At 51.9% G+C, this 25,773-nt stretch overlaps 8 protein-coding genes across 8 annotated transcripts; 4 read left to right on the forward strand and 4 right to left on the reverse strand.

The window, feature by feature from the left end:
• Positions 1-342: 342 nt before the first annotated feature.
• Positions 343-1,002, reverse strand: ACET3X_002535 (uncharacterized protein; the record flags this gene model as incomplete). The annotated part of the gene is made up of 2 exons (XM_069449289.1): positions 343-919; positions 974-1,002. 2 exons carry the CDS (start codon positions 1,000-1,002, stop codon positions 343-345), a joined length of 606 nt encoding a protein of 201 aa, XP_069309082.1.
• A 4,537-nt stretch (positions 1,003-5,539) lies between these two features.
• Positions 5,540-7,777, forward strand: ACET3X_002536 (uncharacterized protein; the record flags this gene model as incomplete). Its single annotated transcript, XM_069449290.1, has 7 exons — positions 5,540-5,750; positions 5,813-6,034; positions 6,087-6,264; positions 6,321-6,460; positions 6,503-6,928; positions 7,085-7,416; positions 7,481-7,777. The coding sequence occupies 7 exons, from the start codon at positions 5,540-5,542 to the stop codon at positions 7,775-7,777; spliced, it is 1,806 nt and encodes a 601-aa protein (XP_069309083.1).
• Positions 7,778-10,079: 2,302 nt separating this feature from the next.
• Positions 10,080-10,835, forward strand: ACET3X_002537 (uncharacterized protein; the record flags this gene model as incomplete). Its single annotated transcript, XM_069449291.1, has 3 exons — positions 10,080-10,138; positions 10,201-10,456; positions 10,518-10,835. The coding sequence occupies 3 exons, from the start codon at positions 10,080-10,082 to the stop codon at positions 10,833-10,835; spliced, it is 633 nt and encodes a 210-aa protein (XP_069309084.1).
• A 1,520-nt stretch (positions 10,836-12,355) lies between these two features.
• ACET3X_002538 (uncharacterized protein) lies at positions 12,356-13,120 on the reverse strand. Its single transcript, XM_069449292.1, has 4 exons — positions 13,049-13,120; positions 12,885-12,987; positions 12,668-12,798; positions 12,356-12,616 (listed from the first exon to the last, which is right to left on the reverse strand). The coding sequence occupies exons 1-4, from the start codon at positions 13,049-13,051 to the stop codon at positions 12,428-12,430; spliced, it is 426 nt and encodes a 141-aa protein (XP_069309085.1). The 5' UTR covers positions 13,052-13,120; the 3' UTR covers positions 12,356-12,427.
• A 293-nt stretch (positions 13,121-13,413) lies between these two features.
• Positions 13,414-14,442, forward strand: ACET3X_002539 (uncharacterized protein; the record flags this gene model as incomplete). Its single annotated transcript, XM_069449293.1, has 4 exons — positions 13,414-13,491; positions 13,547-13,564; positions 13,614-13,762; positions 13,818-14,442. 4 exons carry the CDS (start codon positions 13,414-13,416, stop codon positions 14,440-14,442), a joined length of 870 nt encoding a protein of 289 aa, XP_069309086.1.
• A 1,343-nt stretch (positions 14,443-15,785) lies between these two features.
• ACET3X_002540 (uncharacterized protein) lies at positions 15,786-16,605 on the forward strand (the record flags this gene model as incomplete). The annotated part of the gene is made up of 4 exons (XM_069449294.1): positions 15,786-15,797; positions 15,859-15,973; positions 16,036-16,311; positions 16,370-16,605. 4 exons carry the CDS (start codon positions 15,786-15,788, stop codon positions 16,603-16,605), a joined length of 639 nt encoding a protein of 212 aa, XP_069309087.1.
• A 4,597-nt stretch (positions 16,606-21,202) lies between these two features.
• ACET3X_002541 (uncharacterized protein) lies at positions 21,203-22,568 on the reverse strand (the record flags this gene model as incomplete). Its single annotated transcript, XM_069449295.1, has 3 exons — positions 21,203-21,831; positions 21,894-22,429; positions 22,522-22,568. 3 exons carry the CDS (start codon positions 22,566-22,568, stop codon positions 21,203-21,205), a joined length of 1,212 nt encoding a protein of 403 aa, XP_069309088.1.
• A 1,599-nt stretch (positions 22,569-24,167) lies between these two features.
• On the reverse strand, positions 24,168-25,109 carry ACET3X_002542 (uncharacterized protein; the record flags this gene model as incomplete). The annotated part of the gene is made up of 5 exons (XM_069449296.1): positions 24,168-24,204; positions 24,261-24,480; positions 24,528-24,571; positions 24,924-24,998; positions 25,090-25,109. 5 exons carry the CDS (start codon positions 25,107-25,109, stop codon positions 24,168-24,170), a joined length of 396 nt encoding a protein of 131 aa, XP_069309089.1.
• Between the last annotated feature and the right edge of the window lie 664 nt (positions 25,110-25,773).

Here is a 25,773-nt window from a genome sequence, read left to right on the forward strand (position 1 = left end):
CACCAGACTAGGCTTGGACATTGAGTAAAGGGATACTGTTTTGCTGAGGGACAAATCATGGGCAGCACGCCGCAGAGTGGAATTATGATAATGTTTTTCAAATACCAGCTGCTGCATTGCCAAATGTAATAAATTCAGGTTGGACTCGTGCAATGATTTACTCGTGCGTCCACTCAAGAGAAGAACAAGTCGATACCTTGTTGACCAGTCTGACACTGGCGTGGTAGCATCCCTAGTAGACCACTGCAATCCACGTTTGCAGTCTGATCGAACAGGCAGTGAATGTGACAACAAGCTGAGCAGTATGTGATGCGCATGCGTTGGCAAAAAAAGGCGGGAGATTCATAAGCTCTCAGTCCATCTCCAAACCTCTTCCGCACCTCTTTCCCATCCAACATCGTTCTGCAAATGATGCGCTGTTCCTTTGATAACTTTGAATGAGATACCGTCCCGTCCGTCCTCATCATTTCCTTCAATATGCTCATCATCGTATTCCCGGATACCATCCAGTTTCCGAGACCTGACGCAGTGACGAAACGCTGCACGATAACGCTTCGCTGCATCAAGTAATACTGGTGGTGTACAGAGGACGTCTAGCTCTGCCGCCAGAACCAGAAACCGTGGAATAATAGTAGTTCCACGCCTATCTTCACTGGTCGGCTGCTGCGTCTTCCATCCGGTAATAGACTTGAGCACATCTGGCCCAGTCACGATTGGAAAGAGTGCCTGCATCGGCCAGCCCATGGATTCGTAGGGGCTGAGGAGGCGTTCCAGATCTTTGACAACGGAAGTCGGTGTGGAGGGTAAGAAGAAGGCGTCATGAACCTGCCTGGTCATCGCTAAGACGTATCTTGGGTGCATGAAACGGTAGAGGAAGTTCAGCGGCGCAGAAAAGGCCCAGAACTTGTAGCATGACCATCTACTTTGCAGTCAGCGATATTCACAAGCAACACCAGTACAGAGATGGACTTACGACCCGAACCCCGGTACCGCCGCAAACATGCAAAAACCTTGGACTTTCAACAACCCTTGACCCAGCGCCCACTGGCTCAGCGCTCCACCCGCCGAATGTGCAATCAACACGACTCGAACTCTCTCCTCGGCTTTTCTCCGCTCACCCTCGAGTCTCTCGGCTTCCTCAACGCCCGCTACGAGGTCTTGTGCAATGCTCCCTCGACCTGTGAAATACAGCTTCAAGAACCCAGGATACCAGCTGCCACCGTGTCCCCTATAGCTCACAGCGTAGCAAGGATATCCACGAGACGAGAAGAAGAGCATATAAGAAGTCCAAACGGCCGCGCAGCCGAAGCCGCCGTGGGCGAAGAAGAGGGGTGGCTTGGTAGACGGTGATGGAGGAAGGGCTGAGAGGAGCTCCAGCGGTCCCGATGCAGTTGAGATATAGGTTCTTGTTATGCCATCTGGGACTCGTGTGGGAGGCGGTGGGTTGGGATTTGGCGCGCGCCATTGCAGGGCGAAGGGTCCGAATGGCATCTTGATCTTTCTGCGGGTGAGAACAATGTGGCTAGTGCTTCAATGAAATATGCTTGTGATCACAAGAAACCAGTGAATAAATTGCGTTTGGTCTTGTTTCGTGCAGTGATAGGATTGGTATTAGTAATGCTTAGGTGAATGTCATGTATGTGCGTGACGGCTGTTCAGCCGCACACGTTAGGGGCTGGGCGAAGTGAACGGTGACATTGTAGCATGTAACGCTGAACTGGTTTCAATCACTCTCGTGAGAAATATGTCGCTACTGTCATAATTGGGTATATGATCGCATGATGCATTCTTGTATATGGGTAAGTGAAAAGTGAGGTTTCCAAGATTAGACTGATGGAGATGGCGCAGTCACAACGCTAGTGGGGTCGCATCAGGCTGTGGTACTATTACCAGATGCTTCATCGTCTTTGCAACTTGTAGTCATATAGATAGTGTTGAACTATTGTTTTGGTCTCTCTGTTGCTTTCCAGCCTGGTCTGACCTAAGATATAGAAGACGCTATCATGTGCGAAGACACTAGTCAATCGTCCCTTATAAACATCAATTTCTCTAAGCTAATGGCTTCGAAAGTTTTGCATCAGCGCCTGTTTCTTCGACGCATCTCGCGCCGTTTTCCAAAATTTGCCTTCTTGCAATCTCTCCTATCGCCCATCCATACCAGCAGTTCAAGTATATTCCCTGTCGGCCAGCGTTCTTCATTAGTCGCTCTGCTGGCGCCCTAACTTTCGCTCCCGATGAAATGGGTTGTGACCTCTCATCCAGCGCCTGACACGATCTCGCTTCGGATCACTACGTTGGATAACCGACACCATTTGCAAGCCGCCCAGAGCTGGCTGGTACATGTCAACACCGATGGCTGGCACACGTTCAGGCGTGCTGTGATGCTCGGAAATGGTTGGCTCGTACGCAAGAGCAGGGACATGTGAAGGGGGGGTGGATTCTGATTTCGAGCGTTTATAATTCGGCCTGGTTGCGGGTCCAGGGTGCTCTAGGGCGTTGGCAGTCGCGGATTTTCGTTCCGGGACGGCTACGGATGATTTTTGATATTGAGTATGGACTAGTTGCGGTTCTTGCTCGTTGTGGATATTTTCAGAGAGATAGGAATCCGGCTCGATAACAGGAAGATCCTGATCAGAATCATACTCGGGCGGAGGCGCGGGAAGTAGATAGTCTGAACAGAGAAAGTCTTCTGTCGTCGGCCGTCGTAGGATGCGGCTTTTATTACCATATATAGCACCTGCTGACGGCCCTTGAATGTCATCATCATGTATCGGATACGGTGGTGACCGGAGGAAGTCCTGATTCCTTCTGCTCCCGGCGAAGATTGGCCTAACGTATTCGTTGTGGTCAGGCATATTGATAGGACTTTGTTCCATAGACCTCACATCGGACATGAGGGTATCGTATGGGTATGAAAGTGGTTGTGGCTGGCTGAGAATGTTCTCCACCGCAGTTCCAGACTGACCTTGTGGGGTGGCATTATCTCCAGAACGATCGTCCCATGAATATCTTTTTGTTCGCATAGTTGGTCTTGTGATAGCAGAGAAGGGTGGTGATGGTAGCGGTCGCGATGTTGTTGTATATACAGGCGAAGAGCCTTCTGAGCACTTCGTCTGTGAGGGCGTGCTTGGAAGTGACGAAGGATACGGGGCTCTCGCTCGGCTCGTCGTGTGGGATGGTGCCATATCCAGTGTGTCTTACTCAAACAATCTGTCGTTATTTTGCGGTGGCGGTGATGAAAGCTACAAAATCAACTGACAAATCTGTGAGTTGGGGCTGGACCAATGCTTGTCTGGTGCGGTAACAACTTGCTAGCGGAGACTAGATGTACCGCAAGGCAGTACAGCACAGCAAAGGCATCGTGAAAGCCTAGTATGCTCGTGGTCCGGACAAAGCAAGCGATTACTGTGAATAACGTGACGCTATCTGCAGGCACCCGGTCTAACAGATCCACTGTGCTGCAATATAAGTACCGTAGCACAGGCGCGCTAAGTAGAACCATAGATGTGAAGAATCTGCCACAGATTGACATTATGCGCTTGTTCCGAATCGCAGTGCCAGCGGCAGAGTTTCCAAGGACCAGCAGACACTGAATGTTCCATGTTAGTATTCACAAGTCGCCTGTACCCTGATACGTGTCTTGGGACCTGCGAGAATGGGACATCTTCAACTCCATCTTCCGCCATCCTACCCAAGTCTATACCTAGCCGGCATGCACTCACCACTTATTCAAAATCTAGAAACTCTCCATTATACTATACCAGCACCAGCTACCAGCAGCCGATGGGACAACGCTCGAGAATATAGGCGGAGAGTGCAGCAGGCGCCTCAAGTTGATCCTCACTCTGATATTTCTATACCAGCTGTGGAGCAAGATGCCGAATTTTGGGTGCGGAGGCTCGTCCTGGCCATGATCAATCTCGAAGATATCAAAGATCCTGCAAGCTCGAGCGCAGCGAAGATATTTCGCCCAGAAGCGTACGACTCCCTACTTCTCGAAGCAACGTGCCGCGAGATCTTCCTAGCGTTGATTGACCGATGCAAGAATGGCTTCCGAGGACCAGCTCAATTCAATAAAGCGCTAAAACCTCACCGAGGCCTCGAAGCGGATGCTGATGGGACATGCGCACAACGTTTGCAGAACGTAGTGAACGTATTGCTTCGAAATAAAAGAGTCGCGAAAGATGTGTTGTTTGAAGACTGGAAGATCCGACTACTAGTGAACCATCCTTTGGCATATGACAAAGAGAAGGATTCGCAGAAGGGCTCGAACGATCAGCGAAGAAAGCGACTGGAATCTGAAAGAGAGAAGCTACGGAAAACCGAAGAGGAACTACTTGCTTATCGCTCGGGTTTGGAAGGATTGTAGTGGCGGCAGCAGAGGGGTGGAGGGGCGGATCCAGGTGTGGTAGGATGCGCGGGTATATCGGTATATATGCACTACGGCTATCAGTCACGATAAAAACAGTTTGACGTGGTCGACACCGGAAGCAATTACCATCTACCAAAGAGCATTTCTTGACATACATTATGTTACCTAGGTTCATCAATCATCAGCAACATGTGCCTAGGTCTTTACCGTGTTTGCGAGGGACCTGGCATGGAAGGCGAGGGTACCTAGTTAGTTGCAACAGCTCGAGAGCATCCTTGATGACATGTCTATACTAAGCAATATGCGTGTGTATCGCATAGATAAAGTTGCAAGTGCTTTTGGATCGCTGCACAGGTGAGCGGGTGAGAAGAAATGACACTAGTCGGAAGCTGCTTAGCTGAGCGGGGTCTGCTTGGCGCTCCCAGGGCCGAGGGGATGTGCAGCTTGCTTCATCCGTCATTCTCGACATCCGTAGCCGCAACGGAAGCTACCTTCTCTTCTACATCCAGGCTCTTGTCTGTCCATCCAATAGCGATTCATCCATGTCAGATGTCCCAATCACGGTAATCTTAGTTATTTCACAGCATCGGCCGTTCACTAAGAGTCCGTTGCGACAATGCTCTTTCGCGTTTTCCTGGGCAATGTGCACGCGACTTGTAGCTTCTGTGTAAGGGTTGCCACATTGCTTGATGGGGAAGGTCGCGATATAAAGTAGGGATGTCAAGACATTGTCAGATCTTGGGTGAATGAGAGCCTTGGATTGCTATCAGGTGGCCAACAGCCCCTCTGTATCTCTTTGACACGTTTCATTGGATATTATGTGCTTGGCCTGGCGAAGTGATGCTTGCCAAGGTCAAGTTGCAAACATTCAAGAATGGCGCAGGCTTAGTATTGCTCGGCGCCAACCGCGAATCCGAGAGACCCAAGAAATCCAAGAACGCAGGATGAAATTCGAACGAGTGTGGAACGTCGTTTACAGGATATTATCTCTGGGCGATCAGGGTTGTGGAAGGTTTGTTTGGTGCCGAGAACGCCGTGAATGGTAATACAGTTCCACGACTTTGCTGAATGAGGCAGCTCGAGAACTAAAGGATTAAGGCGTAGAGACTTATATAATGAGTGTGTAGCATTTTTACAGACAGCTGTATCGCATTCAAACCTGTCGCCATGTCTACAGGCGCCAACCTGGAGATAGTTGATGCCGCTCTGGCAAATGTCCACGCCCCTCACAACAACACGCGGGGCAGTGTGAGTTTGGAAAAGCAAGACAAGTTTGTGTCGACTTCTGAGAGCCTCCTTGGCCCTAATGGCGAGCAATATCCTACCGATGAAGACTGGAGGCAGCTTCGCCGTGTGTATGGCAAAGTTAACTGGATGAGTACGCTCATTTTCCTCATGAGATTTTGTGTAACATACGCTAACGCCTGAAACCACTATTAGTCTATGTTATCGGTATTGTGGAGATGTGCGAGCGTTTTGCCTACTACGGAACTACTGCGGTGTTTGTCAACTTCATTCAGAGAGACCTACCTACTTCAGGACCTTTCCCAGAAGCAGGCGCTGCAGGTGACGGGCAGCCTGGCGCACTTGGAATGGGTCAGCGTGCCAGTACTGGCCTCGTCCAGTTTAATTCCTTCTTCTCTTATATCATGCCTCTAGTTGGTCAGTGTACTCTCTGCTAATGAGCAAGCATCATACTAAATCCTTCTCCTAGGTGGATGGGTTGCAGACGAATACTGGGGAAAATTCAAAACAATATATTTTGCGATTGGAGTCGCAACTCTTGGGCATATCTTGATCATCGTCGCCGCCATCCCTCAAGTTATGGGGCCAAATCCTGAAGGAGCTCTTGCCTCATTTATTCTGGGGTTGATCTTGTTTGGAACCGGCGTGTAAGTGTCTCTGGAATGAGTGCTCGTGAGGCGCATACTAAATTCGTCAAATATAGGGGCTTCTTCAAGTGCTGCATATCTCCGTTGATCGCCGAGCAGTACGAGGCCAGCCATCCGCGAGCTTTTATTCGCACCGAGCCAAACGGGGAACGAGTCATCGTCGATCCGGGAATCACCTACTCCCGAGTTTACATGCGCTACTACCTTTTGATCAATGTTGGAGCACTCGTTGGCCAAGTTTCCATGGGTAAGCAGTTTGTCAGCGAATTGTACTATGTTCAAAAGCTCACCTCGAATGCAGTTTACGCGGAGAAATACGTCGGTTTTTGGCTTTCTTTCACATTGCCGACCATTCTCTTCATCCTCTGCCCGCTTCTGATGCTTGCTTTCAGTAAGCATTACGTCAAGAAGCCTCCGCAGGGTGACGTGCTTGTCAAATCGATGAGGACATACGGTTTGGTCCTGAAAGGTCGTTTCTCGCTCAATCCTGTGCGGACGTGGAAAAATCTTTCCGATCCGAACATCTGGGATGCTGCCAAGCCAAGCAAGATCGCAAACAAACCAGTATGGATGACCTTCGACGATGCGTGGGTGGACGAAGTTCGACGTGGTATCAAGGCCTGTCAAGTATTCTTTTGGTTGCCGATCTTCTGGCTGCCATATGGTCAGATGTAAGTCTCGATACTCTCTGGGATACATTCCAGATCGCCGCTGACCGTCTTCAAGGACTAGTAACTTAGTTTCGCAGGCGTCTACTATGAAACTTAACGGTGTACCAAACGATGTGGTGCACAATCTGGTAAGAACTTCAATGTACGAGCTCATAAGAGCAGACAGATACTGACTTCTACACTCAAGAATCCGTTCACGCTGCTTATTTCCATCCCGATCTTCGACAAAATCATCTATCCAAGACTCTCCCACTGGGGTATCAACTTCACACCGTTGAAGAAGATCCAAGCCGGTTTCGCTTGCGCGATGCTCTCCATGGTCGTTGCAGCAGTCATTCAGCACTTTATCTACCAAAAGTCGCCATGTGGAGAATTCCCAACAGACTGTGACCAGCCACCGGATCTTTCAGTGTGGACTCAGGTTCCAGCCTATATCCTCATCGCATTCTCGGAGATCTTCGCATCCATCACTGGATTAGAGGTAAGATTCGCGTGTACGAATTGCAGTTGAGGCATATACTGACTTTGAATCTCCACCTTTGCAGTACGCGTACACAAAAGCACCGAAGAACATGCGCTCGTTGGTTACAGGCATGTTTTGGTTTACCCATGCCTTCTCTTCTGCCATTGCCCAGGCATTCGTGCCATTGGCTGGTGACCCACTTCTCGTATGGCTGTACATGAGTATTGCCATCTTGACATTTCTCGGTTGGGTTGGTTTCGCCTGGACTTTCAGAACATTGGACAAGGAGAACGATAGACTCGACAAGCTTCCGGAAGGTGGCTTCCAGTCTAACGCTGAGTACGCCGCGGCGAAGACTGAGAATGCCGACAGAGCCTGATCTTGGGATCTGGGTTTCGAACTGGATTTTTTTGTCGGCTCAATACGAAATTTCTGCTGGGGCGGGGTACTATGAGGGCTTGAGAATAGTGAAGACGAGCTTCATAAGCTATGTATAGCATTACGAAGCCCGAACAAGACATCAATCTTAACGACATGACGCAATGTATTGTTAAGTCTTTTCAGCTTGAGGTGCCCATCGTATCAAATGTGGCTGCGCGTCGCATCCTTGCTGCCATGTTAGCGGCCAAAGACTTCCTTCATACTAAGTCATCCAAGATTACACTTTCGAAGAGAATAAAAGTGGGCCGCTGGAGGTCCAATGCTGAGCAGGCATGCGATATGGCCCGAGAAAAGAAAAGAATCAGTCTAGCGGCGCTCAAGCAGATACATGTCATAGTTGATGGGATGCAAGAGCGTGGGATGCAATATATTGTAGCCCTTGCAAAGGCTCAGAAACGTGGGCCTAACTTAGTAAGGTGCATAGCATGTACACGTCACAGAAAAAAGGTTCCAGATGACGACGATGGACTAGATTCTTAGTATCCAAGGGCGATGGTCAGAGCTGACAAAAAGAAAGTTGTCGATGACATTACGCTGCCTGCCCGCTCGCTCCGCGGCCATTAATAACATCAATGTCGTGGCCGCACTCAGGGGTTTCGGATCAAACTCCTACCACCACGAACGATATTTTGTTGCCAGAAAAGTGTTAGACCAACGCGAAATAGAACTGGCCGCTGGATTTGAAGAGCGTGGAGCGGGAGCCGCCTTCCTCGTTGTGTTCTTTCTAGAACGCCAGAGCTTATAAAGCAGCATATGTACAAAGACTGGATGTTCAATATTTGTATTTTCGCCTACTCTGTCTTAACTGCGTAATAAGCTATTTGCCGTCTATCCCTCCAAAATCGCTACGTCAGGATTTATTTCCGGACCCATACGTCGACTACGACGCTCTTTTGGGGAAAGCGCGGTCTCGGGGACCAAAGGCACCAGCCATCGGTAGCTGCAAAGTCTCTAGCTTTGACCCACTATCGCATCTCCCGTCACAAGCATCCAGCAATGTTCCATTTTTTCAAAACATTGCCTTCGGTCATGTATCAGAGACTTTCATCACCCAATGATGGCTCGGATACGTCATGGTGTAGAAACTCTTCACAAGTTCTCAGATTTTTGAAAGTCTGCAACATCTCCTAGCCTCATCCCCACGGTCTTAGCCATTTCTCTTTCCTCGATGGCATTTTTCTTGCAATACAGGGCTATTCAGCGGCATGCTAAGGAAGAGCTACAGCGTGTAACCGACGTTCCAGATCCATTGTCCGCCCACATTGGACACTTCCCCGATGGATCACACGAACTGGGAGATTTGGAGTCACCTGGTACGCTAAACAAAGGTGAACCGTACACACGGATTCCAGGCATCACATTGAGGGAAGATGGTAACAGCCAGCTCTATTACCAGGTTGACTGGAGCGGCCCCGATGACCCATTCAACCCCAAGCACTTCTCAACCCTCCACCGTATCTTTGCGACACTACTCGTATGTCTCGTCGCTTTTGTAGCGACCCTCGCATCTTCCATCGACTCTGCTGTGCTCACCAGAGCGACTGCCGACTTTGGTGTTTCAGAAGTAGCAGAGTCATTGGCCACTGCTCTTTTCTTGGTAGGATTTGGCTTTGGTGCCTTGCTTCTATCTCCCCTCTCTGAGCTCCTCGGACGATATCCAGTCTATCTTGGCTCCCTCTTCGTTTTTGCCTGCTGGACACTTGGATCTGCGTTGGCGCCGAACTTTGGCGCTCAGATTGTCTTTCGATTCCTAGCTGGGTTCTCGGCGAGTACTCCCTTGACGGTTGCAGGCGGCTCCGTGGGTGATCTTTGGAGCCCAGTGGAGAAGACATTCGCCTTTCCACTATTCGCGATACCCGCATTTGGCGGACCCGTTCTTGGTTAGTCTCCGATGCGTGTGTTATTCGTAGCAAGACAATCTGCTCCTTGTTGGCTTTGCTGACGATAGAAAAAAACTAGGTCCTGTGATAGGCGCATACATTGGCTACGAGCAAGACATCAACTGGAGATGGACGGAATGGATAACGCTGATTCTGATCGGAGTGACTTTCATACTAATACTGCTCTGTAAAAGAGAATCATTCGCACCACGCCTATTACACTACAAAGCACAGCACTTCCGGAAACTCACAGGCAATCAGCAGTTCAAGACCGCGACTGAAGCATCGCATGGCTCTATTGGTGAGCTCTTGTCTAGGTCTTTTACTCGGCCTTTTCTTCTCTGCACACAGCCAATCGTCATGGCCTTTACACTGTACTTGATGATTGTTTACATCATTCTGTTTACGTTTCTGGACGGGTATGAGTCCCTTGAATGCTTCAAATTGCAATGTAGCATGTCCATTACTAACGATGTTGCAGTTACCCTTATATCTTTGCGGAGACCTTCGGTGTAAACGAGGGACTATCCAACGTCTGCTTCGTTGGATTGTTCATCGGAATCGCCCTTTCGGCACTCCTTGTTCCAATAGCCTACCACAGGACCGTGCGACAGCTTGAGAACGATGGAGACGATGGGTCTGGCAAGGCTATACACCGCGAGTCGAGGTTGTTCTTTGCCATGATTGGAGCGCCTACGTTACCTATCGGACTCTTCTGGATGGGTTGGACTGACTATGTGAGTATAGTATACGCGTCTTCCGTCATCCGTGCTTCTATACAAGTCTAACAAACAACAGGCTTCCATTTCAATATGGTCACCATTAGCAGCATCTTTGCTTGTTGGTTTTAGCAACATCTGCATCTTCATGTCCGCGTACATGTACATCATCGACAGTTACGAAGCATACGCAGCATCGGCCTTGACATTTGTCGCCTTGGTCAGATACATTGCAGCCGGTGGCATGACAGTTGTCGGCATTCCCATGTATAGAAACCTAGGGACTCACTGGACCTTGACTTTGCTTGGTATCATTAGCGTTGTTGCGCTACCGATTCCGTATGTACTATACCACTTCGGACCCAGTCTCCGGAAGCGCAGCAAGTGGGCAGTATAAGGAGGTTGGCGAGGTATGATAGCATTGATATACGAGAAGGAAGGAATGCTTCCAGTTTCTGGCCCAATGATACTGCTTCTAGCGATGCGCTAGCACGATAAGGAGTGTTTGTTACTACTGCTGTTGGTGTTTTAAATTTGATAGAACCGCTCTTCGGCAGTCTTGCGTCAACGCCTATCACAGCATCAGCGCGGCGCCAAGATTGATGCGCTCTGCCTTTACCACCACGCCATGCTGTATGTCGGAATGAAGAAGCCGAACAATCTCTGCTGTATTCCAGAAGACGCAGTGCTGTGGGTCAAGATACCTAGTCTAACACGGAAGACTTGGCCTTGAAGGTCACTATCCAGGGCTTAGGATATCATCCACAATCGAAGCAGGCCAACATTGACGTAGCTAATCCTTGGTCAGAGAAAGCCGGGATGAAGAGACTGGCTGCTGGCGTCTCGTTGTTCCGGCGACAATTGTTTGTCAATTCAACCGCTCTTGAATGTACCTCCAGATTGGAAGAAGACGCTGACAATAATGGGAAGGTCTCTGAACTGGTCCGTGGAAGGACGTCAATCTGCTTGAGGTGCACTCACGGACCCCTTTACGGTCTCGGTAAAGGAGACAACGCGCTTCTACCGCGACGCGAGACGGGTCAAACGCATACAAGCACAAACCTCCTTGCTGAAAACTCCTACTCTGTGACTCACCGTTCAGCGTGCGGAAGAAATCGGTCCCTTTTGAGAAATTGTCGCATCCCGAACCCTACGCCTATGATTCTCGGCGCCCAACGCGCGTCGTCCATTGCGATATCCGTGCGAACTTCATTTCAAATAACGTTTTTCTTCAACTCACGTCCTCTCGACAATTTATCGAGTCAACCCTCTCCGGCGATCACTGCAGAAAGCAGTAGCATTTCCGGATTCCCATGTCCCAATGCCGGTGCAAGCGAGAGACGCTCCATGAACCCGCGGGAGCAGGGGTGAACAAGTCAACATCCCTACATGCAAAAACGTGCCGCAATCATACCAGTCGATGGCATGTTGAAAGCGTCAGCGTACCTGCCGTATGCAGACATAGCAGCGTGGTGGGCGCCTCGGAGATTTTCTTTTGTCGTGGTAGGGTATCGTGGGGGTCCACATGTAATTTGTAGGAAAATGGGGGTTGTTGGCCAATGAGGCGAGGGCAGGACCATGCACGTGTGACGTGAGAGAGGATAGCAGCTATAGGAGGCGCCGTTGCTAATAGTTTGAAATTCGACAACGGATGCTTTGCATGGTCACTGCGCGTGTATGATTGGACCCATGATGCACATGTTGTCGGTGCTGCTTCACGTCAATGTCGCGTTTACACGGGGACCACCATTGCGGACGCTTCGGCTATAAGAGGGTTAGGCGGTACGCAGCAACGGCAGGGGCCGTTGAGACGCCTTGGAAGGAATGACGCATGTGTGGTCTTGGTGGGAGGGTGGCAGATTGCTGGGAGAATCGAGCTTGTGCGGTATTGTGCATACCTGCGGCATGTAGTGGTATTGTCCTTGTGGCGGGTGCACAATGTATTATCCTAGTCGGCCGTTCCCCATTGTGTCGTCATCTGCTTCCCCTCTAGACATCCTTCAGCAGCTTCTCAATCTCTTCCAGGTCCTCCGCACTGTCAATCTCGATGATTCTGTTGACCTCGCTGGTGTTGCGCATCAGCTCCTTTGCACCGGCGTACAGCATCTTCACCTCGCTGTTGCATGTTATGGGCAGGTAGTATAGCATGACGTATGGCACCGATAACCGTCCCGAGTCCTGTCAAGTCTCAGCCTCTCTCTCCCACGGTGTATGGTCCGCATTGCGTACGAGGGTCAACGGGTAGCTCAGGAGCACAAATCGCGGGGCATGGTCGGGCAGCTCGTCGGCGAGGCTTTGGACGTCGGTGTAGACATCGTCGTCTGCCTGGCGCACTTCGAGCGTCTTCTTATCGATTTCGTCTGGCGCGCATGGGCGTCAGCGCCATTGCATAGTGTGGGCCCGTGGCGGGCAGTGGCAGGAACGACTGCGGCAGGTATATACGAACAGATGACGGCCTGGGGATCTTTGGCGCGCGAGGTGCCTAGGCGGAACTTGCGTAGCTTGGTCTTGGTCTCGTCGGAGAAGGTGTACAGTCGTGCCTCGGAACTCTGGGCCGAGGTATTAGCGAACCCGTGGACATGACGCGCGTAAGACGAAGACGGCACTTGCCATGATGGCGAACGATGATGGGGAGAGTCGGGTTCGCAACGGTTGTTTGACGATGCTCGGGGGAGGTGTAGGGCTGAGGGAGTCTGACGAACGGCACACGCTAGTGGGGGGGTCTGTTGGCGGGGGTTCCTGAGCTGGACGGATGGCGCTAGACAATGCACTACCGTCATGCCCATACACCCTCAACTCTGTAGAAGCCTTTTCTTCTCATGCACCTAGCTACTCATACCCTCTTTCCCCCGAGTTTCTTCTCCTGATCCATGTTCGGACGACTGAATCAGGTTGCCAGACACTTGTCTCGTCCCATACCCAACTTTGCGCATCGTTCAGCGGCTTCGTTCCGTCCGTCAATAACGTCATCAGTCATGGCGTCGACACAGCAAAAGAGTCTGATCCACACGGCGGCTTGTTTAATCATTGGCGACGAAGTGCTCGGAGGCAAGGTATTCAGGGTGCATGTAAATATTTTGGTACTCTGGCAGCTGACGTGAAACGCAGACAGTCGATACAAACTCGGTAGACTATGCCACTTTGAAGTCGTGGTACCTTGGCTAATGTTTCACAGGCGTACTTTGCCAAATTCTGCTTCTCATTGGGCATCAACTTGCGCCGCATCGAAGTCATTGCAGACGACGAGGGCGAGATTGTAGAAGCCGTGCAACGCATGTCGAAGAACTACGACATGGTGGTGACGAGTGGCGGCATTGGTCCTACGTGCGTGCAGCAATACTCGCTACACCACGCAGCCGCTGAGCTAACAGGCGTCCAGTCACGACGACATTACTTACCAGTCCATAGCCAAGGCTTTTGGCCTGCCTCTGAAGTTGCACGATGCGGCGTTTGAGCGTATGAAGCGCCTCTCTAAGCCGCACAAGTCTCAGCCAAACTTTGACTGGAACGTCGAGTCTCCAGCGCTTACGGCAAAGAAGCGCATGGTTGAACTGCCTATTGATGAATCCAAGCCAGACGAAGATCAGGTTGTTTTCGTCAGCGAGTCGCTTTGGGTTCCCGTTAGCGTCGTCAACGGTAACGTGCACATTTTGCCCGGCGTGCCTCGCCTCTTTGAAGCGATGCTGGACGGCCTCAAGCCCCGCATCCTACCTAGATTGACAGATCCCGAGGGCAAAGGCGTTCTGCGGATCCTCATCTCGACTCCGATGGCCGAAAGTGCCGTTGCTGGTTATCTCACCGAGCTGGCTGCCAAGGCGGAGCCAAAAGGGGTCAAGGTGGGAAGCTACCCACGATGGGGCAAGGACCACAACACTGTGACGCTAGTTGGACGCGATCGCGACTTCATGGAGAGCTTAGTTCCCGAGGTAGAGAAGGCTGTTCAGGGGAGGCGCGTGGCTGTAGAAGGCGAGGACGACGGAGACACGTCTGACAAGGACTCGTAGAGGGTCATGGAGAGCAGGCTGGGCATTGCAGAAGTGCAGCCGTCCGTCAGTGTATATATCGAAAGTGGAGACGCGAGAAGTGTGTGTCAGAATGGAGTGAGTGCCTGTGATGAAGATGACGACGATGATGTTGGAACAGGCGGGTATCAGCGAACTGTGCGGCAGGCTTCTACACATGTTCGAGAAGCAGCCTAGTGGCGTGCGACCGGGAGCTGGGCGCCCTCGCTGGACCCTTGATACGAGGGAGGGATAGATGGACAGCGGGCAGAGATTGTGCGGTACAGAAGGATTTGCTTTTCCAGCTGTCAATGAAATTAGGTGTCATGATGACCATGACAAGGTCGTCGTCGTCGTCGGGGCAAGGCTCGCGTGCATGGCGATGTGATAAGCCGCCGACCCCGCTCGTGTGAGGGACCCCAAGCAACCACGGTCGCCGTGTGTGCGTGTGCGTGTGCTCGAGGTGAAGCACCCGCATGCTCGGATAGTCACATGCACGGGAGCGGAGGCGATTGGAGTGAATGCACGAGGGCAAGCGCGGAGGCGAGCGACGGTGTTCCCGTGGGAGTGAATATATTGCTCTGCAGTTGGCCTTGGGATGGCGTGGAACTCAGTTGTGGCATGCCTGGTGCACAGTAGTGGTTCGTGCGAGGGCATCAGGTACTCCGTGCCTCGTGGCGTCGGGCGCTGGGATCGCAGGGAAGCGTCGGAGACTGGCGGCCCATGCGGTGTTTCTAGAGTGTGTCCAGTGCCGCCGCTTTGCACAGTACAGTGCGAGGGGGGGGGCATGGGATGCATGCAGGCCGGCAGGCAGAGCGGCGGCAGCAAATGGGGGAGGCGGGCTTCGACGCAGGCAAACGCCCAAGGCTATTCAGCGTGCATTGGAGCGGGCGTCGTGGTGGAGACGGGTGGCTCGCTGTGCTCCTCTTTTGGTTGGAAGGTAGGCCTATGCACGGCGACATTAGCGCCAAAGCCGCGCCCAAGCCCATGTCCTAGCCCTTCCTCCTTCAAGGCCCCAGAGCAAGCTAGAAGGTCGTTTTTGCTCTGCTCTGCTGCTCTGCACTGCTCTGCTCTGCTCTGCTCTGCTCTGTGCTCGCTCCCGTCCTTCTCTGCCACCGCGACGAGCTCTCCTGGCCCCATTTCTCTCGCTGCTGATAATACCCCCGACCCGACGGCCGTCACCGCCGCCCTTGCATCAAAACGCCTTGACAGCGCGCGTCGCATCGCCACAACACGACGGCATTTCCCTTCCCTTGATCGCCTCCCTCATCCTTGCTGGTACCTAATACACCATCCATCATCGCCTGCGACCTACACCATCGTCCGGCACCTCACTCACACTCACAATGGCATCAAAGGTAGGCGCCTGTCCATCGCCCGCTCCGCCCGCGCACACCCCCCCTTGCTAACCCGCGCCAGTTTCTCCGAGAATACAAGCTCGTGGTAGTCGGCGGCGGTGGAGTCGGAAAGTCGTGTTTGACCATCCAGCTGATCCAGAGCCACTTCGTAGACGAGTACGACCCGACCATCGAGGGTGAGCACTCCACACACACGCACCCTTTGGCGCGATAAGCACACTAACACGCCCCCTCGCAGACTCGTACCGCAAGCAGTGTGTCATTGACGACGAGGTCGCCCTGCTCGATGTGCTCGACACCGCCGGACAGGAGGAGTACTCGGCCATGCGCGAGCAGTACATGCGCACAGGAGAGGGCTTCCTGCTCGTCTACTCGATAACCGACAGGCAGAGCTTCGAGGAGATTATGACATTCCAGCAACAAATCCTGAGAGTAAAGGACAAGGACTACTTCCCCATGATTGTCGTCGGCAACAAGTGCGATCTCGACGGCGAGAGGCAAGTATCGACACAAGGTGCGTTTGCCTGCTGCATCCCTTGCCCTTTCCACCTGCATATACTAACCCTGCACAGAGGGCCAGACTCTGGCGCGGAACTTTGGCTGCAAATTCATCGAGACGTCGGCCAAATCCCGCATCAACGTCGACAACGCCTTCTACGACATTGTCCGAGAAATCCGCAGATACAACAAGGAAATGTCCTCATACACAGGCGCCCCTGGCTCAAACGGCAACGGGCCCCAGAAGACGACATTCGACACGGATGACCAGGCAGAGAAGAAGGGATGCTGTGGATGCTCAGTAATGTAAGGACATGGGGAGCCGCTGTCGTCGTTGTTGCTGTCGCGCTCGCGGTCAGAGAGATACCTACACCGCTGGGTTCGGTCACCCGCCCTGGCCATTGGCGGTGCTGCTTGGTCCAGCAGAAAGAAAACACACGCGATGCTGCTGTTGCGTACTGCCAGTACACCTTCTCTTCGATACTGTCACTTTGGGCTCACATTACGGGGTAACGGATTCACGTCTGCTGGATGCGCCTCCGAACACCCTACCTCTACTCCTGGTATCGACTCCATCTTTCCTATCTGGTGGCGCTCTTCGTATTCGCCTTCATCTATCTAGACCGATTTCTTTATGGCATTTTGATCGGTACTCTGTATTTCCTCCTGTCGGCATGCCAGAGAGAGGCACCATGCAGCACGCTTCTGGGAGTCAAAAGATTTCCTTATTTTCTCTTTGACAGCTTTTAGGGTCGTTTAACTTTACCTACCTTCTATGAACATAATTCATCTCTACTCGCAGCCCACCTTTGTCTTTTTCCATCACAATCGTCTTCCCTTTGCGCTGCATCCTCGACAGCCATCGGCTACCAGCGGCGTCGCAATGCCAGTGATCATCTCCTTGGAGCCATAATCGCGTGGTGTTTCGACTCGCGAGCCTTGCCCGGGCGCCGCCATTGGATGCAGATTACCACAGATAGGACGCTACCTCTGCACGGCCGTTTCAGGGAGCACATCCCGACAGAAAGAGGGGAAGTCGATCAGGAGAGAGGTAAGTCAACATCGACTCCATTAGGCCCGACTTCCAGGGAGCTATTCTCCGGACGAACACCACAGCATCCGTCGATCGGGGTCCCTTGGGTGAAACGCTGGGTTGGGGGGCGGCAGCTTGCTAGAAACCGATGCGCCGTTCCTGCCGTATCCGCAACACGTGCGCGATGCGTTAAATGGCGCACATCAACATGTCGCCAATCCTCAACTCTTCGGCCTGACGATCACTTCGCCTCACTCCACCTCTCTGCGGCCATTTTTGCGAAATACTTGCCGTCCCGTCCAACTGCAATCAAGTGGCGGCCCGACAGTTTGGATATTCACGAATTTCTCACACCCCCTGCCGTTTAGCCTATTTCAGCGCCATCCCGAACGGGCAGTACTATACGCCCTGCCCGCGTCGGTTCAAAGGGCAGCCTCGTTCGACCACTCTACACTAGCTCAACTGCATCTTTACATCCGCTGCTCTGCACTACCAAGCAGTCGACGCCTTTGCATGCGCCTTGGTGCGCAAGGAAAGCTGCTTATGCGGTCGCTTCGTTAACCCTGTAGTGTTGCTAACAAATGCACCAAACATGCAGTCCACAGCCTCTACTTTGGTTTTGAGCAAATCGTTCGCTGGCCAAAAGCCATTCATGGCCAGCACACCAGGCTGTGGAGATGGATATCTGAACCCACCCATACGCCTCGTTCCCCATCCGTGCGCAGACATAGCAGATTACCCCGATACTCTTGCAACAGCTCGCCCGACTATGCGTGAGCTGTCAGTGACTGCCTCCTTTCACGGGCATCGATGCTTGCGATTCACACCGAACTGGACCAAGCGTGCAGATTTTATGCTGGGCTTCTTCGAATTGGCTCGGTTGCGAGCCCTCTCGTACGCCACTCACCATCCTTGATCAGTATAGCAGTCAAGTCAGCCAGTAAGAATTGATGGCGAGAGAGCGCATGCAACCGCTTCCTACAGGATGAGCGAGAGAACAGCAGTCCCTTTTCATATTGAAACTCGACTTAGTCAGACTCATGTCTCTTGGGTGGCTGAGAGTGATCCAGTGTCCAACAACGTGTGCTCTTCTTTCCAAATATGCCTTCAGGTTGCCTGTTTCATAGCCCAAGACGCGAACCACCCGACTTCTTCTAGGCTTTTCTGCCGCCAGATTCTAGACTGAACTTTTCGGTTCACGCATAAGGCTATCATTCTCGGGCCGTGCCTGTACAGACGTAGCCGGATGGCACATGCCGCAGGCCACGTTCAGGCACGGTTTCGTAAGTCTGACGTTATACGCCCTGCACCATGCCCCGTAACGAAAATTCAATCGAGCCTATTTCTGTCAACTCTTTGCAGAGCTGCAGCTGCGTCCTGCCGAGTTGCTTCGGGCCTCACTAATAACACAATAGCATGTTGGGCAGCTGTAAAAAGGTACGGGCACATTTACATTCATCACGCAGATCGGCACTCCGCGGAATGATCTGGACCCTGGCGCTAGCTGGGTAGCAGGGATAGCGCAGCAACGAAATGCAACCTCTAGTACACTGGCTTTTCACCACAACAATCAAGCGAAGACTACTGGAAAATTGAACTGGTCGAGTATGTAGATGCACCGCAGGTACCTGCAAATGTTTGCTTAACAAAACGACTCGTCTCAACAGCCGTCTTCATCGTTGCGTGACTCGACTTCCAACGCTCCTGCTCATCGCCGATCCCGTATCTGTCAGCCACCCCTGTTGGCCGACCCGATTGGGACAACGGCATACAAAGCCGTTCGCTCATGGTCTTTCGATCCATAATCGTGTCTCGAAACCAAGATGCTTTGATGCATCGCTGCTTCAGGTAATTGTGGTAGGACACTGTGGATTGTAGGTAGAATCGCGGCTTTTGAAGCCAGCCAATGGGCGGGCAAGGCGCGAAGTGGCAGTGAAGTGTAACCCGAATTAACGATGCTAGTAGATGGTGGTGGGAATACGTCGGTCGCTAGTTCTGCTGCTTGCATTGATGGGGATTAAGCTGTACTCATGGTCTCGTGAGGGTTCGACGTTACTCCTTTTGTGTCGCTGTTGAACCACTCAGGTTTGCTTGACAGTTTCTGTCCTTCCATCGCCTACAGGCGGGTCTCACAAGGTTTGCTGAGACTCCTACGGGATTATGCAGCCCTTGACTGGATGTCTTCCTCCGCTGACAATATACGGCCATGGCGCCCTTGCTCCGCACTGGTCCCCATCCTGCCTCCCCGGCAAAGTCAACCGAGCTGCAGCATCCACCTTGCCAACTATAGTCGTCACTTGTAAAGCGTTTCTCTTGGACGTCGCAGGTCAATACTGACTTTTGTCGACCCAAGGTTCGTTGCCTATCAGCATCTCAACGGTTCAATAAAGATCAACGTCCACGGGTGCCTGTTGATCTTTGTTCTACGGCACGGCCCGAACATATTTCGAAGAGAAGATCATATAGCATCTCCAGTTGTTTTTTCTCGTGAACCTGAATATCGCAGCCGCTTGCGACAAAGCTGGAAGCGGAATCGAGAGGTAAACGAGTTTGGGTAAGCCAATAAATGGAGAAGGACCGAAAAGTGCATATTCGGTAAGTGGCCGCGCGTGAGTGAAGTATACCGATAGATAGGTAACTATGTTCCCGATTCCGCAACTTCTTGCCGTGATATGAAGGTTCCTTGTTCATGGGAGGTAGCGTGGTCCTCTCTGTCGAACGGAATGGTCCGGAAAATTAAGACGAAGACATGAGATACTGGTACTGCAGATATATGGCTGGACTGACAATCAACTAATGCAACTGCAGCTGTGCAGCAGCAAATAATGTCACTCGAAGATATTTCACAAGCGAATCACGGAGTGCAGCTCTAGTGAGAAGATTTCGATAATAAAGTCAACTGCGAAGAAAACGACCCATCTCATCAAAAGTTGTAAATTTCTGCTAGCAGATCGAGTATGGCATCGAGGTGGCGCAACCTTCACACTGCGTCCACCGCGTGTATAGCTCAACAACCAGTCTGCAAAGAATATGAATCTCAACACAGTGTAGACGTTCACTGGAGTGAGGGACCTTCAAAGCAAGGAACTATTCCTAGTCTGGTCGCGGTCTTCGCATGTATCTCTTCTTTAGAATTTCGGATTTGAAGTGACCTTGCTCAGTCCCATGTTTTCTCAAGGACCTCCGCATCAGATCGAGAGACGTTTACTATACACACACCTTATCACTGCCCTTCGCTACATGGAAACGATAGCAAAGATCACTATTGCGTAATCTGCCAAGGAATGCGGCATGGATGCGGAGATGTTTCTACATCGGATCCGCACCACCGTACGGCTCGGTGTCTGATTATTATTCGAACAGCTTTCGAGGTGTGTACATGTGGACAAAAACTGTTCATATCGATGCAACGTATGCGCTGGTTTATCGTCTGTGGTCGGAAGACATTGTGTCTGTTTATCGTCTATCACACTTGAAGCCCCAGTCGTACCATTCGAGCTTGAAGACCCCACAACAAAATGGGCTGGAAATGTTAGCCGATTTAGATTAATAAATGATCTCAGCATCCGAGGCATTGCGAAAGTGATCACGTGGTTGGGCTATAGTGCCAAGCCCACAGTCTTACTGATTCTGCTATTCTGGCATCCGCTAGTCCGTAATTCCTTGGCCTCCAGAACAACGCCTTGTATCCCTGAGCGGGGGATAGGCATGGAGGTATGATATAGAACGCCGGCGGTCGCCATCCAAGACCCCAAAGCTTCTACATGTAGTGATAGTTCGTCCCTGCCCAGTTTAGCAGTACCACTTTTAACACAACTGCTCTTCTCCAAACACGTGTACTTCGTGATATTTTCCTTAATTTTGCCTTGACGCCTCAATCATTTTCCAATTCATCTAGTTCTTTCTGCCTTCTCGCCAATTCTTGCCTCATGGCTTCTGCCTCTTTCCTTAGTCTCTCCCTCCTAGCTGCCTTCTCTTCTTGCGACATTCCTGGATTCGGTGATGTGCCGGCACTCGGGCGTAGAGGCACGGAAAGTGTAGGGTCGATTTTTGCGTCCGCATCAGCTTGAGATGGGTTCAGTATCGAAGAAATTGCGTTTGGACGGTGGGGCATCGGGTTTGCAGTTTCTTCTGGGTCCATGGTGGCACTGCGGCTGCGTTTCCGGGGTGATGGCGCATTGGGTTGCATGTTGGGTACAAGGGTCACAGGATTAGAGGTGACTGATGCGTTACCGTAATAGTGAGTAAAGTCGACAGCGATAGGTCCTCTAGGAGGTTCGGGTGTGTAGTCTTCCCTAGACTCGATTGCCATGGACGGGTCTGGAGAAACAGAATGCTCGAATGCGGGGGTTTGGGACGGGCGCTGTGGTGGAGAGTAATCGGCCACCGACGGTGTGGCTTGAGAGCTAGTATCGCCGGCTGGGACGACTCGTTTCCGACGCTTAATTTCTTGCTTCTTCATCGCGACGGGACGATGTGTTCCATGGAGCTTGTAGTAAAGTCCTTCAACCTGGAGTTAGCTATCGCGGCTCAGTTGAAGAGTAGCCCCACGAATGTAAACTCACCACAAGCGTTACATATTATATGGCCAGCATCATCCCGTCTCCATAGTGGTGTGATTGTAGTTGCGCAATTTTGGCACGCAGGGATAGCACTGGTAGAACCTGCTGCCGCTGCACTGGACGTAGCATCTGCACTATTCGTACCGTCGCTCGAAGTTGCATTTGCCTGAGCCAACGCAAACTTCGCCGTCTTCGATACGCGGTTGTTGAACGCTGGACAGCCACTGCAGCCCTGCTGACCACCCGTACCATTACATCGACCCCCACCAGGACATGTACCTGCGGTCATCTGGTCCGCAGCAACATAAGTTGCTACTCGGGGCGAAGCCGCAAGGTTTCCGGGGGACGTCCCGTTGCCGTCACCTGGGCCCGGCGTTGGACTTTGGTGCACGGGCATAATCGGTTGAGTCTGAGTGTTCCGTTTCAGGTTCACTGGACGAGATTGATTCCGCGCCTTCATGTACAAACCGCATGCGTTGCACACAGTTTCCCCAGCTGGGGATCGGCGCCAAAGCGGCGTTTGTGTCGTTTTGCAGTTGCTTCGGTCCGTTAGCGTCTTGCCTGCGGATCTGGTTTCAACTGCAATCAAGGGACTGGTGGCAAGCACACGGTAAAATCGCAGACAACGTACCTACAGACTTGTCCGGTGACAGGCGCGTTGGATGCATCGTAGTTCATGTTCGGCAGCTGTAGCGACGCTGAAGTTGCCGGTGTCGTCGGCTCCTCTGAGATGGGCACCGCATCCTCGAGCGAGTGGTATATCTCGGATCTTTCGTCTCCCTGGCTCTGAATCTGTTGCTGTTCCTGAGATGGATCTTCTGTCCTCGGCCTGTGGTGCTCATGGGCCTGGTTGAGTAACCGTAGACTCTCAGCCATCTCCAGCTCGTCTCTGCTCGTTTCTCGTGATAAATGATGCGGATGTGTCGGGGTTGGGGCCAAAGACGTGCCTCCGCTCCCTGGAGGATGTGCCATAGGGCAGCGTCTGATTGATCCAAGGTACGTGTCTCTAGAAGATGAGTTCAGGGTTGTAGTGATGCACTGTTGCCTAAATTTTTGTAAATAGAGCCCGCGAGTCCGGGGATGTGCAAGTTGTCGATCCAAACAGATGTCCGGACGTCGCTATCGGCTTAATCTGATATCCGATGAAAGTGTAGGTTAATCTGGAGCAGGCGCTAACGTGACTTGGTGTGGTTTGCGCGACTTCGGGCCTTTGTACACAATATTTGAGGGGTGTAGCACACCGATGGCTGGCAGATAACTTTAAGAAGGACGGGTCTAGCTCGGGAGGATATCAGGTGGGCTCGGGATCTCCGTCGTCATAATTCTGCGCAAGGTGCTTACTGGGTCTGGCGATGCTGGTGCGGTACAAGCTGGAATTCTTAGGCGGTGAATAGGAGGTGGTGGCCAATCAAGGCGTTGCTATTCTAAGCCGAGATTTAGCGCGACAACCCTGAAAGCACGTTCACGGCGACTATAGGCAACAGACGAGCTCAGAAGTAGTGAAGACAATTCGACTTTGGACTTACACATGCGCGTGCTTGCAGGCGGGGCCAACCATCACTCAGGTACATTCATTCTAAAATGCAGGCCGGGCGTCCTTATCTCCGATACATATGCTCGGCGGCAAGAAAAAGGAAAACTCGGCTCCATCAGGCTTGGACTCCACCTGAGCCTTGCGATAAACCAGCTGTCAGCGGATGAGGATCCGCCTCGCCTACGACTAGCGATTTGTAATGGTTGCTGCTCCGCACGCTACTCATGCACAGCTGGCACCAATCACAGGGTGGACGACACAACCAACATCGCGTCAACGTTACCTACTATCGCAGCAACAGCAACATCACACTAAATCTTGACAATTGCTCAACGTAGCCCTTCCCGGAACGATACACTAGCAGAAATGCAAGTACCAGTAGTCTATCCTCGCTCCATGCACTGCGGACACTAGACAGACAAGCGAACACGTGTGACGACCACAGCCTCGTTTGAATCAGATAACCTATCATACATCGACTCTCTCTCCAAGGCTTTCTCCACCTGTGTAACCAAAACCTCGATGGGATCACCGGACCAACCAATGGGATCCAAAAAGACATACTCAGACCACCTTGTTGACATCCGTAGACGCAACTGTGGGCAACTCCAATCCGTAATATGCGATACTTGGGCTAGTACACAGAAACCGCACGACGGTCTCATGCCGAGGTCCAAAAACCAGACAAGCGTTCTTGTACGAGGAATCCTCAACCGCCATCCTCTTGTCTACAGATTGCGAACTTAGACTTGCTCGGCACCCCAGCCAGCGTCGGCGTCGCTGTAACGTCGTTAGTACCACACGCAGAATATTTCCAAGCAGCGTTGATATCTTACCGCATGTTCGCTGGAGGCTCAATGGAAGGAATGAACTCTAGAGCAGCGTAGCCCACACCAATGATGCCGACAATGGTGCCGGGCACAATGCGGAACCAGCGCTCACCCACGATAACCGAGCCGATGAAAATGTAGAAGATACCGCGGCCGAGGAAAGAGAACATAAAAGAGGCATAGCGTGCCACTTGCTGGGGAATCTGGAACTCGAGTAGAGCGGTTCCTGTTGTTTGTTAGTGGCATGTGGTAGTACGAGGCCGCCGAACGTACCAAGACCGAATATTATCAGATATACACCGAGAATGATGTGAGAGCTAGGGACTGTCAGCGCTTTCCTAGGTAACGCGATCTAAAGTTTTGTACAGCGCCGCCAACTCAAGGTTGCATAAGAGCAGTTATGCAACCCTCAAAGCTCGCGTGCTCTTTGTACACCCTCGCAAATGCGCAAGCTCGCATGTATAGTGCTCTAACCGTACGCACGCCGAGACGTGTGTGGACCAAGCTAGCGGCAGTTCTCAACATTGTCCAGCCTGCGCCCATCTCCAAAGTCCACACACGCTCATCGCGGCTCGATCGTCAAGGCATGGTGTGCCATCTCACTGTTCTACCCACTCGAATGTCGACGCAACGGAACCGGATGGAGAATGACGCGCCAGGTGCACTCACAAGTCGTCGAACGGGAACAACTTCGCGATACCACCGAGGACCACGAATACCGCAACGGCGAAATTCACCATGCGACTACAAAATCGTGAATTAGCTTTCGCTCTCGACATTTCTAAGCGCCCAATGCCTCTGTCGGAAACCGCTGCCTAGCTCCAGCTGTACTTACAAGATGTCTGAGAAATCCATGGCGGATGATTGACCGGCGAGGTGTGGGAACCGCACTTTGACGACTTCGCGCAACGGGCTGGGGAGGAGGCGGATGAGATGAGATGGGAAATGGAGCTTGTTAGGACAGAGCTCGGGAGTATGTTTGGTGTTGCGCAATGTCGGGCCTGCGACGAGACGTTGCAAGGGAACGGCGGCCAAGCTCCCGCGCTAAACGTCATACCTGGCTTCATTGGTTGCTGCGCCACCAAGGGGTTCTCCATGCCGCGTTCATCTTCATCTTCAACACTGACTTGATGTCCAAGATCTCTAGCAGCGCGGCAGTCTTCAGACCTGTATCTTCCTTAACTCTTGGCCCGTCGTTGGAACGCGAGCTAGCCACAGCGTTGACGCAATTCTACACGAAGAAGCACCACCACCATCACAACAGAAGAGACTAACGGTTGTCTGGATCTACGCAGCCTGTTCTTACACTCTGCGATCACTGGGTACCTATATGCTGGCTGGTATCAAGTCGAACATATCCTGCTGATTCATCGCGCTAACGAGCAGGGGGGCATATCGCCGTCTGCATGCCTACCACGTCTATACGCCTCTATAATATGATCATTAATCACGGCTCTTTCTTCCACATACGACCATAGGACACTGAAAATTAGTTTACCCTCGCAATCTATTAAATCTT

The sequence above is a fragment of the Alternaria dauci genome, chromosome 2, assembly GCF_042100115.1.
Source record: "Alternaria dauci strain A2016 chromosome 2, whole genome shotgun sequence".
NCBI classification, from domain to species: domain Eukaryota; kingdom Fungi; phylum Ascomycota; class Dothideomycetes; order Pleosporales; family Pleosporaceae; genus Alternaria; species Alternaria dauci.